This window comes from Platichthys flesus, chromosome 3 (genome assembly GCF_949316205.1).
Source record: "Platichthys flesus chromosome 3, fPlaFle2.1, whole genome shotgun sequence".
Classification (NCBI taxonomy): Eukaryota; Metazoa; Chordata; class Actinopteri; order Pleuronectiformes; family Pleuronectidae; genus Platichthys; species Platichthys flesus.
The window spans coordinates 3922766-3936451 of NC_084947.1; the positions used below are offsets into that span (position 1 = coordinate 3922766).

Sequence of the window (13686 nt, forward strand, 5' to 3'; positions counted from 1 at the left end):
GCGTTACCTAGAGGTGACCCCCGAGGCCGTTTTACATATTCATCAACAATCAGCCGTCATGTTTTTTTCCCCTTCTACTGGCAAAGAGCTATTTTTACACCACTCAAACCTGACGTGCTGGAGGAGAAGGAAAACAACCACTTATCTGCACGGGGAGTGTGTGGGTATGCTAATTTTGCATGAGCAGTAATTAAGAATGTGTTGTTTCTTTAATGTCTGGATGACATTTATTAAAAAACTTGGTGCTCAAGGCAACGTTCCTTCCTCCTCGGGAAAAGGAAGTTTCTGCACAGATCCACTCATGCAGAAGCTTCGCCTACATGAGAAGTGAAACAAAACCATTTAGTTTGATCTTTTTTTGCATTTGTTGTGACTGAGATTCGGGCCCTGTTAGCGTTGGCACTGGCCGGGATGTGAACCCTCCACCAAGTGTGTTTTAAAGACAGTGGTGTTTCTCTCTCACACTCGCTCTCTTCCTCTGTCCTCCCAGCACCATCTGGTACGAGTTACACGCACGTGAGTGGCCTTACAAGAGTCAGCCAGCGGAGGTGATCGTATGGCAGATCGGCAGCGGCATGAAGCCCAACCTCGCCCAAACCGGCATGGGGAAGGAAATATCAGTAAGTTACAATTCACACGTTCTTTTCAACATTTACACCAATTCACGTGCCAACATTTTCAATAAACTCTGATTAAATAAAACAGGCAATATACAGGCAAACTGGGGATAGAGCAGGAATGAAGAGGAAGGCGTATAATTCAATTCTGAGCATCAATCGCAATTACCCTGGTGTTTACAATGTGCAACAACACATATTTTGCTTTGCTTTATATATATTGTATATGTATGTATATGCTTATAAGGGTCAGATCTGAGTTATTTTGGGAAACCAGGGTTTTTCAAGGTCTTCTCCCTTGGTGGTATTATCCTGTCATATGTATGAAGTATGAGTCCAAGGTTGTCTTCAGTTCACCTTTAATGTATAGAATTTACTTTAAAGAGCTATTGATAGATACAGAATATAATAGATGCTGATAAAAAAACTCTAAAGCTGGCAACAGTTGAGTCCGTGCAGTGATTGCATCGATAAGCAGTGTAGATTCTAATCAGGGACAAAGTACTGAACACGTCATTAGTTTTCTGTGTAGGGTCTGAAACTCTTTTTTTTAATTGTGTGCAATTGATTAAAAAGCTGAAGGACTGAGGTAATTTGGATCTCCAGAGGGTTTTTAAAGTCCTCTCCCTTGGTGGTACTGGCCTCTCCTGTCTTATATGTATGAGGTCTGAGTCCTCGGTTGTCTTCCCTTCACCTTGATGAAACTCCTCCGCCCCTCTCCTCTCTTCTCTTTCTCCTTGAAACTCGCCCAGCAGCTCCATCCGAGCTGATCAGGAGCTTTACCTGATAACTCTGTGTGCTCAGTCTCTAAGTGGCTGATAAACTCTGCTGGTCTCGAGCCACTGTGAGGAAACCTTTCTCCACCGACCTCGTGCTGACTCTGTCATTACTCACTACAGGCAGCAGAGCCCAATTCTCAGCAGACACATCTCCAACCTTTTAGTTTAGCCACATGTTTCTGTGCTGTTTTGTATAAAAACAAGTTTTTATACTTCAAGTACCTTATTCCCTCTGTGGGCTGCGTGTGGGTCAACCACTGCTGTGAGTACTGACTGTGTCGGTGACCAGGTAAAACTACAATAACTGACTTCAGGTGTTTACTTCTTATCCATCTCACCTCACATCACTTTATAACCTGAGATCTTTAAGTACATCTATTTAGAAAATGCCCTCTTTCAGGAAATAAATCCATGAAATGCTATTTATTCGTTAAATATTAATTTCCCTTTAACATATATATATAAACATATATGCCAAAAAAAAAAGCTAAATAAAGTAGTCAGCAATCTACTCAATCATAAATAAAATATACACACTAACACAAACGACACAAAGCTGCCTTATCGGACCATTTGGAAATAATATGGGAAAAACTAAATAGATGACATCTAAAACTTGTTAAAATAGAAATATCCCACCCAAGCTGATGCAGCACATGGTCTTGTCCATTTCCTGGGCCCTCCTTATTTAATCAGGGTCCGCCTTCTTTATGCCAAACCAGGAAGATAGACTGATGCAGCCGACACATGGCGACTCAAAGACAAAGAAAATTGAAATAATACAACAAAAATATATAAAGCAGTGTAAACTAAACATGTGCGCCTCATTCAGAAAACAAAGTATTGTAAAAAAAAAAAAATGTAACTAATAACTACTCGTTTTGTTTGTTCAACAATTTGACCACTTATGTTAATTGTGTGGTTGCAGAATACAGAATCGATGAAATATGATGTTTGGTTACTCAGTTTCCTCGTATCTCTGTGTCTCTCCAGGACATTCTGCTCCTCTGCTGGGCTTTCAAGCAGGACGAGCGGCCCAGCTTCTCCAAACTGGTAGATTTACTGGAAAAGTTGCCAAAACGGAACCGCCGCCTTTCCCACCCAGGGCACTTCTGGAAGTCAGCTGAGTATGTCAAATGAGTTATAGGGACACAATGAAAAAAACAAAGCAAACAATCAGCAACTTTTAAAAGTCAGCCGCCATAACTCTACATAAATAGCCCACCTCCTTAAAGCACTGAATCCAAAAGCCAGCCCAGTGATGAAAACTGCCCGAGCTGTGTGTATTTTCATGGAATGTTGGCATGTGTGTGTACAGATAAGTCGAAGCAGTCGGGACTCACACTTCCTTTGGTTTGATTTGAACCAGACTGGAGATCTTTCCTTTATCCTTCCTGTCTTTTATCAGTGACTTGTTCCCTTCATAATATTTGATTTATTTCCTGGATGTATCTCGCTTGTAACCTTCACCTGTTCACTCATCTCGGACTTATTCAAACATGTTTGAGAACATATGTAGATTCCCCCCACCCCCCCTGTCTTTCTTTTGTTTTTGAATGAATGTAACACATTGTATATTTCCATTGCATTGTTCTGCCATTTCTTATGTGTGTCAACTGTGTAGACCATTCTGTCCCTGTTACCTCATGGCCTCATGTGTGGATGTCTGTCCCCAGGTTTGTCTCAGAAGATTTATTTGACTTACTTACGATGTCCTCTTGCTTACACCGAACCATTTGAATGTGAACAAGCCAGCGTCCCTGTTGCTGCAGGGACGTGTCGGCACGATTCTTCGATGGGAGACTGTTCTCTGATCAGCTTTGAAAATTGCCTGTGAACATAAGCGAGAAGTTTTGAACAATATCAAGCCTTTGGGCGCGGGGGGGGGGGGGGGGTTGTGGGAGAAACCACTGGTCAGACCAGGACTTCCCTCACTCGACGCTGTTCAGTCAAACCGCTGACACTTGAAATGTATCCCTCGTCAACTTGCAGAACTATTTACCCTCCATGAATTGCTGTCACTGAGCCCCTCCCCCCTCCCCAGAAAAACATGTATATGATTTGCTTTAAATAGCTATTGATGGATACCATATCTAATAGATGCTGATGGAAATCAGTGCTGTAAATCCATATGAACTGTGTACACTCTAATCCGTACTGAAAATGACTAGTGAATAGTTTTCTGCGTAGTATATGAAAAATATTAGTTTTAATAGTTTCAAATAGATTAAAGATCCTGGATCTGAGGAGTGAGATGATTTAGATCTGTGCAGGCTTTTTTAAAATCCTACTTCAGTGAAGACGTGACTGTTAAGACGCGTCGAGGGAGAGCACATGACCTTTAAGAGGGAAAACCAAAACTCTGAGAAGTCAAAGTAAACTTTTGGGTTTGCTTTTGGCAAGTTCAAATGTTTCAGGTGTTTCCTAAATGCAGTGTTGTAGTCACTTTAAATTAAAACACACTTTAATTATCAGTCGCAGTGTTAATACAAAACTTGCTAGCAGAAGCTAATATTAGCCATTGTTAGCTGCATTCATTGTAGGCTAAATGAGACTGAAGCAGTAAAATCTCTTAAGGCGATCGAGCCAGGTTTCATCTAATGGCTAATAAATTCAACTTTTAATTGCCATTTTTTCATTTCTTAAGATACTTATTCTCACTTCAAGACAAATACGGATCCATACAAGTGAAAAAGTCCGGTTGAAACTTCACAGGTAACTTAATGTGATTCTTAATTTCTTTGATCGTATCAACCATTCTGAGTCATGTAAAAGTTTATTAAATTCTATCACTAAATATGCCTCATTCTCGTATAAAGATGGGACATAATTTCACTTTCCTCTCATTGCTTGCAAAGGGGGGTTAATAAATATTGAGCATGGTTTCAGGATATCTCTCACTTTTCTACGTAATTTAAAGGTTTACGAGTTACAAGTCCCGGTAATAGTCTCAGCTGTCAATCATGAAGTTTCCCCCTGATTATATCGCATCAAAAATTAATTGGAACCAAACTTTTGTGGGAAAAAAAACATGTATTGTGTATTTTGACTATATTTGGCACCTGTCCCTTCAACTAACCTGGAGAATGCAGGATTAATGAACTATTCTTAAACCAGACACGCAAGAGAGATTATTAGCCTTGTCACATCCTCCATCTTTACAAACAGTTGCCATTGATGAGGCTGCTCTTGACTGCAACACTGCTAATAAAAGGTTTCCGTAGGACTAACTTGATTTAAAGTTTTAATTTGTGCAAACCCTACAGATTGAAATGACTTCTTGGATCATAAAGTAAAAAAAAAAAAACACGTACGTAACTTAAATCTGGCCGAACTGTCCCTTTAACATATCAGAAAAAGACATATCAGGACGACCACCCCAGGCCATTTTTCTACTTCACGCTGTATATCAAAATATATTTAAAATGTACATTTTAGAGATATAACAAATCGGAGTCGTATCATCGTGAATTCAAAGTCGTGGCGTCACTTGAGCTGTAAACTGCTTCTGATTCTCCCGAGCAACTTCAAATCCACGGAGACAATCCAGTCATGTTAAATAGCCATTCCCACGTCATTATTTACACATCTGCCAGTGTTGGAAAATGCATACAAACAATCTGCTGCTGTTTTTTGGGAGTCTGTCTGTCTATTTTGAAATTGCTGGGATTTAAAATATTGTAAGTGGATCATTTATATTTGTACTGTTTACAACTTTCAAGTGCATGAGATGGACTATCAAAGATTGATTATTGTTATGAAAAAGAAATACTCCTTCGACCCTATATATATATATATATGTATTTATATATATATATGTAAGCATTTGTTCTGATGAACTGTTGTCCATTGAGCAGTTTGATCTCTATACCTAATGAGGTTTTTCGTCAGGCTTTGCAAAACGTTTCAAACCTCTTTCTTTGGGATTGTTTCAGTATATTTATAGATTATATAAATGATTAGACGTTCGCATTTAAATAAAAAATAAATAAAGAAGACCTGTGCACATGCTCGAGATTACACCCTGACTGGACAACAATCAAAGATCCAAACATTAGTGCCAAGTGTATATAACAGATTGTAGAGTATGTTTTACCGTCAATTGCCGTAAAAACCAATATTCCTTGTGAAATCTTTTGACTTCTTTCTTTTGAATGTACAAATTGTGTTGTGTTTTTTGGTTGTTCTTTTTAGTTTTTTTTCGGTTCATTTGAATTTATTTCTCTCCATTTTTCTTCTATATTGCATTATCGTCGATGCTGTGTCGTTTCTTTCCCCCTTGATTTTTTTCGTCCTTGTATTTGTAGATTGATAGCCACAAGACGCTTGTATTTAATGATGCCTTATGGTCCATGGCTTCGTGATGAGTAGATTTTAATCACAAGCTCTTTTATTTGCACTCATCATTTACAAAGTGTATGACAATAAAAAGATGTTTTCATTTTGGACGTTTTCTGTTTCCTTTATGTCATCTTTTATCTTAGTCAACCCCTTCTCCATATTTTACTTTGGTTGGACTTTTTAACACAGCATTCCTGTGGCTGTGAGTCAGCGCCTTCCACCGCAATAGTTGTTTTAATCATTTATGGTTACTTGTCAAGTACTTTACAGTTTGGGGATTTTAAATCTAAATACTAAAAGGGGCTTTAACATTTTTTTATTCTCTGACAGTATAAAATATTTATGTTCTGTTTTTATTTGAGTTGAAGATTCCAGACAGTTTCACATGTTTATTATAATATAGATTTGTGACAGGGCTTTTCTTCATGACCTAAAACTCAGTTAAGATAATTCATACATCTATACATCTATTTAACATTAACAGTGTTGCTTCTGCAGCAAGCAGATATACAAGCAGGCAAACTGCAGCTGAAACATTGACCTAAAAAGATAAAATAGTTTCCATAAGTATAGGAATCTTTATATCTTTATTTATCAGTATACAAACTGTATTGTCATCAAACATTTAGGGTGAAAAATGGTTTTAAACCGAAGTCCTTTCAATAAAGCTTTGTGAAAATAGGCTTCACAATGAAGATGATGAGAACCACCACATCAAGTTCTACTAGTCAGACTGTTGTGTTGAGCTCCAGAAGTCTATAAATGAGGTTAAATGGTTTATGCTTCCTATGAGAGAACCTGTTTCCATCACATTCATGGACTGAGCGGAGCAGTGGTTCACCAATTCAGCCTCAGCTTCAACCTCCTTACAGTAAATCCATTTAATTAACTTACAGTATAAACGTCTGAACCTTTGTTAAAGATGAAAAATGTGCCCCAACACAACCCCCCCCCCCCCTTCGGCTCTAATACAGGCTCATAATTAAAGTTTTTAATAAATGATGTGGAATACACAAGTAATTTAGAAAGAGTAATGTGCTTAATTCGATCAGAGGCAACAGGGAGGAATTACTTTCAGAGAAGTCTGTTCAAACAGAGAAAACCCTGAGATCTGATGTGATCCTCTTGTATTTGTTTAGTCCTCGGTGAAGGAGCGAGCACAGCGATGATGGGGACTGTTTGTGTGTGTGTGGCACACGATGTCAGGCCTGACTCACCGGTGGAAGACGGAGAGTTAGTGAGGGCACGGAGCAGAAAAATATGAAACCATAAATAAATAGACAGATTGATAAGAGCTCTACCTGCACAGTCCTCCTCCTCCTCCTCCACCTCCTCCTCCTCCTCCTCCTCCTCCACCTCCACCTCTGAAGTCCAGCCTCGGCCACTGGAGCGTAACAAATCCACATGACCCAATCTCATGGAGGCTGGAGCCCATCAGAGCATGAATGTTTGGTTTCTGTCGAGTTTCTTGTTAAAACTTCATACGGTTCGGCACGTTTCTCGTTACAGGAAATGCTAATGTAGAGAATAAAAATGAAAACAATAAGGGAAAATTAAAATGGGTACAAACAACTTAGGTCCAGGTTCAATTATGTTATAAACTTCCAAACTAATCCCAAAGGAAATGCCAGCATCACAGACACATGCTCATGTTCTTAAACTGTGCGGAGATCATTTAGGTATTTATAGTTTCAGTGGGGGGGGGGGAGGGACAATAAAACACTCGAGAATTTTCTAAAAGCAGATTCAGTTTAAAACGTGAAGGAAACAAAGAAAGAATATAAAGAGAATCTAAACAGAAAGATGAGGATTGCCGTTAAAAAAAAAATCCAGAAGATATTTGTTTGTTTGTCTTGATGTTCGCATGTGACCTTTCAGTTGAAACCCTGTCAATCTCTTCATGATGTTTTATTTCAAGTCACCATCTTCCGTTTTATTACTTTCATTCATTTTATTTGATTGTTGTGTGTGAGCTGGTTATAAAGGAAACAATCAAGAAACAACAATGTCGGTGATTAGACTTCATCCATGTGGTCACATGACTGAAGAACCTTTTGGACAATGGAAATTTTGTGTATTGTGCTCTCCTGTTATTACCTTTTGTGGCCACAGGGGTCACCTTCCAGAAAACGTGACATTTGCTTTGCATTAAATTGGATTGGTACACTTAGGACTTCATGTAGTACATTTTGTTCACAGCGTACTCACTGGTGTGGGGCGACAGGATCCTATCATCTAAAATTAAACCACGTTACATTTAAAATGGTAACTGTTGAGTGTCAAATTGCTTTTCTATTAGGTTTTTTTATTGCACTACTGCCCTTGGACAAAATACTCACAACACTTAACTTTCCGAGTAAATCCAACAGACTCTTTATAAAGATGGACGACATGACACCTCCCCAAAAGTGAAACCAAATCAAAAGTGAAACCAAATGATATGCCCCCCCCCCCCCCCCCTTTGGTTTTAATTTTATATTTAATGCTATAAAAACAGCTGGAAACGTCCGAATCAACAGCTGAGACTGACTTGTGATTGGTCGAGCGTGTGTTTGGGTGGAGCCTCGATTTCGAAGCTACGCACCGTGATCACTACTGCACGGTCTATGACTACAAACTACGTCTTGGTCTTGCTCTGCTGAGGCTGTTGCTCTCTCAATACACACGTGCAGCCGCGCAACAAGTGCAAACAAGTTCTTCTTCTGAACTTTAATGAGGTGTTTTGTGAAATGTGTGTAACCACTATGTCATGTATGGCTGCAGGCGAGTTGAGTTATGTTACAGAGACACCTGAATGTGTATACAATCCTGCTTCAATCATCACAGGCTAGTTCTGCCCTTTTGCAGGACTCAGGTTGGATTAAGGAGGCTAATTAGACCGCTTCACTGTTCACCTCACAAACACGATGGAGGTCCAGAGAAACACGTACTATATTCATCTTTGAAATTAGCCAATTTGGAGCAGCAGGGGTAGCTGGGCCACATAGCCTCACAGGACTGTGGGCTTCTCTTTATTCATTTAAAGACACCCACGTGGCTTATTATGCCAGGGATGTATCTCATTAGCGCAGGTTTTTGGGAAGGCAGAAAGAGAAAGACGAGCAGTGATAGATTTGCCATATAAGGAGGGGGGGGGGGGTGCAACGTGAAGGTTCAGCTTCGATGAGCCCGGAGCCGTGCCAATGAGGAAACGCTTGTTAGGGCCTTGAGGCTAAGAAACAAGCTGGCAACACCTGTATGTGCATCGCAACAAATCCCACGCAGCTGCTGGCTCGATTCCGGGAGCAAATACATTTAACACCAATGCTAGAAATACTGCGGCTATCAAATCAGGAGGACTTGTCTGAGGGATGATTTACAAGCAGCCGGTGGTGATTCCACATCGCGCTCAAGAGCCGGCGAGTGGTTGACTGTCCGACAGCAGCTTCTCAAACCAGCACTGGTTTGAACTGTACGTCCCCGAAATAAATCTTACATAATGGGAGAGGATGGCCGCTGTGACCCTGTCCTGCCCTCTAGCAGGCCCCGCACCGGCCCATCTGCCAGATCATGTGCAGCGACACTGGCACTCAGACCCTTTTAGACCCGTTGTGGTTTTTCCTGGATGCAAAGTTTGTATTTCACGTCTCCACAGCATGTGTTGATGAATACTATGAATAATTTTTATACATCTTGAATTTGAACTTGGACTATTTTTAGCCTGTGTCCCTTTCCTTCTTGCAGTGACGTCAAAGTCATTCGAGGATTTGTGATTGTTTGAGGATCACTGTGTGTAATTGTTTTGCAATAATGCTGCAGGTTTTTAGACTATTCACTTTTTTTTTAGATAAGACCTGTCAGGCCCTGAAAAGTTTAGGCTATAATATCAAATCTTCCCCAAAGCACAAGCTTAGAAAGACAAATTCCTTACTTGTATCAAACTCTGCAATATATGCACGGAAAACGTCCAGTTGAGCGATATCCTATATCGGAGACCACAGAGTGAAACCAACATTTCTATCAGTGTATGTCAATGTTTTGTCTGTGCAATAATTGGAATTTTTCCTGTTCTAGTGGCTCCTTCACAAATGCTCTTCTTCAGACTGAGGTTTCAGCTTCACTTAGCCGTTAGCTCGCTCACCATTGAACCTGCTTGTGTAACATTGTCTCTGTTGAAAACACAAACTCCACCAAAGAGCTTTAACTTCATTCAAGTGCAATTGTCCTTGAAACTCATCCAGTCTGGTTTGCATGTTTCCTGCTGTTAGTATTTTCATGCATTTATCTCCAGATCCAGTTAGTCTCCTCACTGCTGCAAAATTAAACGAACACAGTTTTGGGATGTGTTTTGAATTAGATTTCATGTACTCTGCTTTGTTCAGTGTCTGTCAACAGTGCTGTTGTCCTGCAGGACTGTGTGTGTGTGTGTGTCTGTGTGTGTTTGTTTGTGTGTCTGTTAAGATGGCTTCAAATTTAATGATGTCTCTGTTTTCCTTCCCTCCCCCTTCCCGCTCTAGGCTGTAACGGAGCCATCGATGGGACCATGTCTTTGCATGAAGCTCGTCCTCAGCTCTGCTCACATCTGCCCTGCCACCCTCCCACCCACCCTCCTCTATTGCCCCATCTTGCTTCCACAACCTTCGCCTCTCCTGCTCCTCCACTCCAGCTCTGACACACAGGCACAAACACACACACACACACACACACACACACACACACACACACACACACACACACACACACGTTTCCCCCTAATGCCTGATTGGACCCTTTAGCGGTCAGTGGTGGCCCACGTTGCCAGAGTGGGCGGCCGAACACGCCGCAGACTTTCAAACAGAGAGGCCTTGCTATCTCCACTCTATGCCTGAAGCCCTTCCCCAAAATGACACCTTTGTCTTTTTTCTGTTGAGGAATTTTCAGCGCCACACCCACGCCACCCTTCATGTCGTGCTGCAACTCATCTCCAGCCTGCAAAACGTGTTATTTGATACCATGAGTGTGCAACATGTCATTCTCAGCCTTGTAGCCCCGAAGACACATTGTCACAACAGCGCACACAACACGTCTGTTCACGTTGACATCTGGAGTGTGCAAGTTATGCAAAGGAGTCATTCCGAGATCGACACAGTCAGTACATCTGGTCGCCGTCCTCTGACGGCACCGCACGCTTATAAGGACCCAAGCGAAATGACCTATGGTTTAAATTCTGTATTTGAAATATCAACCGTCAAGTTAATGTTTTTAATATTTCAGCAGTTTATCAACATTAACCTTTTTGTTTTATCGCCAACTCCAACAAATTTGGACCTTAAGTTTATGTTGGATGGGAAACCTGCAGAGACCACTGTGCTTCAAAGTGTGTATTTCTATCAGTTACATTTTATTTACCAATGCACCATTGTTTTATTCTTGCTATGATTTGTGCCTGTAACCATAAATAGTCCATCACCACAACATGGAACTCTCCTAAAAATGAAAAATGATATTATACCACAAACAGTTTTATTCACTCAAAACCATCACATGTTCACAAACCAGGAAAACAAAGTATATAAGCATCATTTCAAAAAGGCAGGATTGACACGACACCACAGTTTGAACAACGTGTGGAAGCTGAACGCAGCTCACATTCAGCTGCAGAGACTTTCACATCTGCAAAATGCCAGCACATGATCACGACTGGTGGCCACTGAGCAGCTGCATCTGTGCAAGTCAGTAGGTTAAGTGCCTTGCTCGAGGGCATCTCATCAGCGGCAGCGATTATTAAGGAAGGAATGACTCTTCATATTATTGTGTCCCCCGAAGATCCCCGGGTTTTGAACCAGCTTCTTTTTGAGAAAACAAAGATATGAATCTCCATCTTTAAAACTGAAACAAAAGCTTTTTGTGATCTCACATCTACTTTCATTCAGAACAAAGTTCCTCATCTTTAAGCTCGAGCAGCTTGAGTCATCACTTGTGGGGAAAACAATGGCGAGGCAGCGAATGGAGTCGGAGCGAATCAAACCTCCCAAAGAGAGAATCTCAGATTTGATTGATTCTATTACATGGTCGGCTAACTTAGAAATCAGCTCTCCCATTTGTCTAGACTGACAAATTAATCTCTTCTCAGTGAGTGATGAAAAATGGAAAAACCTGAAGTGCTAAACTATTTCTATTGATATTTGCATCACATGGAATGAAAGTGAGTTCTTTCATTACCTCTCTGGGGAATATGCTTTTAAAATATTGAAATCTCCAGTTGACCACAGACGTTCTTGCTTCACGTTTGTTGACGCTGTCCCAGCCAATGAATGACAGTCACTTAAAATAACAATAATTAGACAGATTATTCCAATGTGAGCATTTGTGGGAGTCAGTGAGCTGATTATTCAGATTCTTCCCCCACACGAGACCATGTCTAATGGCATCAAGGCTGTGCAATTAGAACAAAGAAGACATATGGTTCAATACCAAAGGTTAAATAACTAATTAAAGTGCTGTTGAAATTGATTAACTGCCCTCAACAGTTTAAGGTTTGCATTTAACATTTTTAGGGCGTCAAAAAAAACAAATACACATTCAACTTTTAAGTAGATTTAAATCATGTTTTGGTTTATTCAGGAGACACATCCTCCAATAACGTCTGATTTACTAATCAAGGCAGATTATTAAACATCCCTGACGAGGGCTCTTGAAGCTTCGCTGAATTTCACGATGGGCTCCAGACGCAGCCTGAGAGTCATTCTTATGATTAGTTGCTGTCGAATAAACATTCACAACCGCACATGTGATTCAGCACGTCCCCGCTCTACCTCTGGTGAATATAAAACCCAGTGGATCACACAGAAGCTCGGACAGAGGAGATTAGACGTACTCTGGTATGTTCCGCGTCCATTTGATACAATGGCGACTCCTAATGTGCACACAATCATGCATTCATTACCGATAAAGTGAGCTAAGTAATTGTTTGATTACAGCAACAACGTCGTCTCACACTATCACAGCTCCAGTTAATAACAGCATTATTATTTGGGTTTATTTCAAGCCCTGTCCTGACACTGCTCAGCTTTAAAACCGTCTCACGGCATTCTGAATATCCTGAGCGTCTCATTTGTAATAAACAGAGGTAAAGGTAAATAAAGAGAAAGGTGACTCTGCTTTGAAACAGGCCCTTTGTATAAAAGCTGCAGGCCGAGCACGCAGCACAAACAGAGGAGATGTTTGAGTTGCGTGCTCCGCCTGCAGCTCCACAGACTCCCACTGTTTTCTTTTGAAACCTGCAGCAGAAAAAACAACTGTCGCTCTTCACATGTGTTTCTGGCATTAAAGGATACAACTGAAGAGAGATTCTTTTCTGTTTCTGATTGTGGACAAATTCCCTGAAAAGATTGAAACAGACATTGTGTTAATCCCGACCGCTGGTTCCTACCAAACACACTAATCTTATTTATTTAATCATTTCCTTTTTAAGGCTTAATAACTTCCTGAACCGACTCAAGCAGCGTAAATTGTGTTGTGGATAATTCTCAGCACTGTGGGGTTGAGTCAATACAAACATCAATGTTAATGGGAATTAAAAAAAGAATGTCACCCAAGTGCAAAGCTGCGGCTCATTGATGTGTTTTTTAAAAGATTCTGGACACCAGTACAGCGCAGAGAAAAGTGTAGAACCATTTTTACTATATAGTTTCAGGCCGTTAATGACAGAATAGTAATTGGGAGAGAAAGTGAGAGAAGAACCGAGGTCGGTACCAAACTCGAGGCCACGGCTGGAGGACCTGAACCTCTGTATGCTAGAAGCTTCCCTCCATATCTCCACTGCTAAGAATGTACGATATGTGAGTAGATTGTCTTTACACAAACTCACACACAGTATGCTCTAAAACAACATCCCTGCAATACCACTACCTACCACTAGAGAGGTGGTTGCGATATTTAGCCCACTATGGGGCCCGTATTGCAGCAATAGTATTTGTGAGTATGTGTAA

General features: G+C 40.7%; 1 protein-coding gene across 1 annotated transcript in view; it reads left to right on the forward strand.

The window, feature by feature from the left end:
• ksr2 (kinase suppressor of ras 2) overlaps positions 1-3259 on the forward strand; it is a 78335-nt gene extending 75076 nt beyond the window's left edge. The window contains exons 20-21 of the mRNA XM_062379531.1: positions 491-620; positions 2390-3259. Of these exons, the coding sequence (XP_062235515.1) occupies positions 491-620; positions 2390-2536 (277 nt within the window). The 3' untranslated portion in view covers positions 2537-3259. The remainder of the gene's footprint in view (positions 1-490; positions 621-2389) is intronic.
• The last annotated feature ends 10427 nt before the right edge of the window (positions 3260-13686 follow it).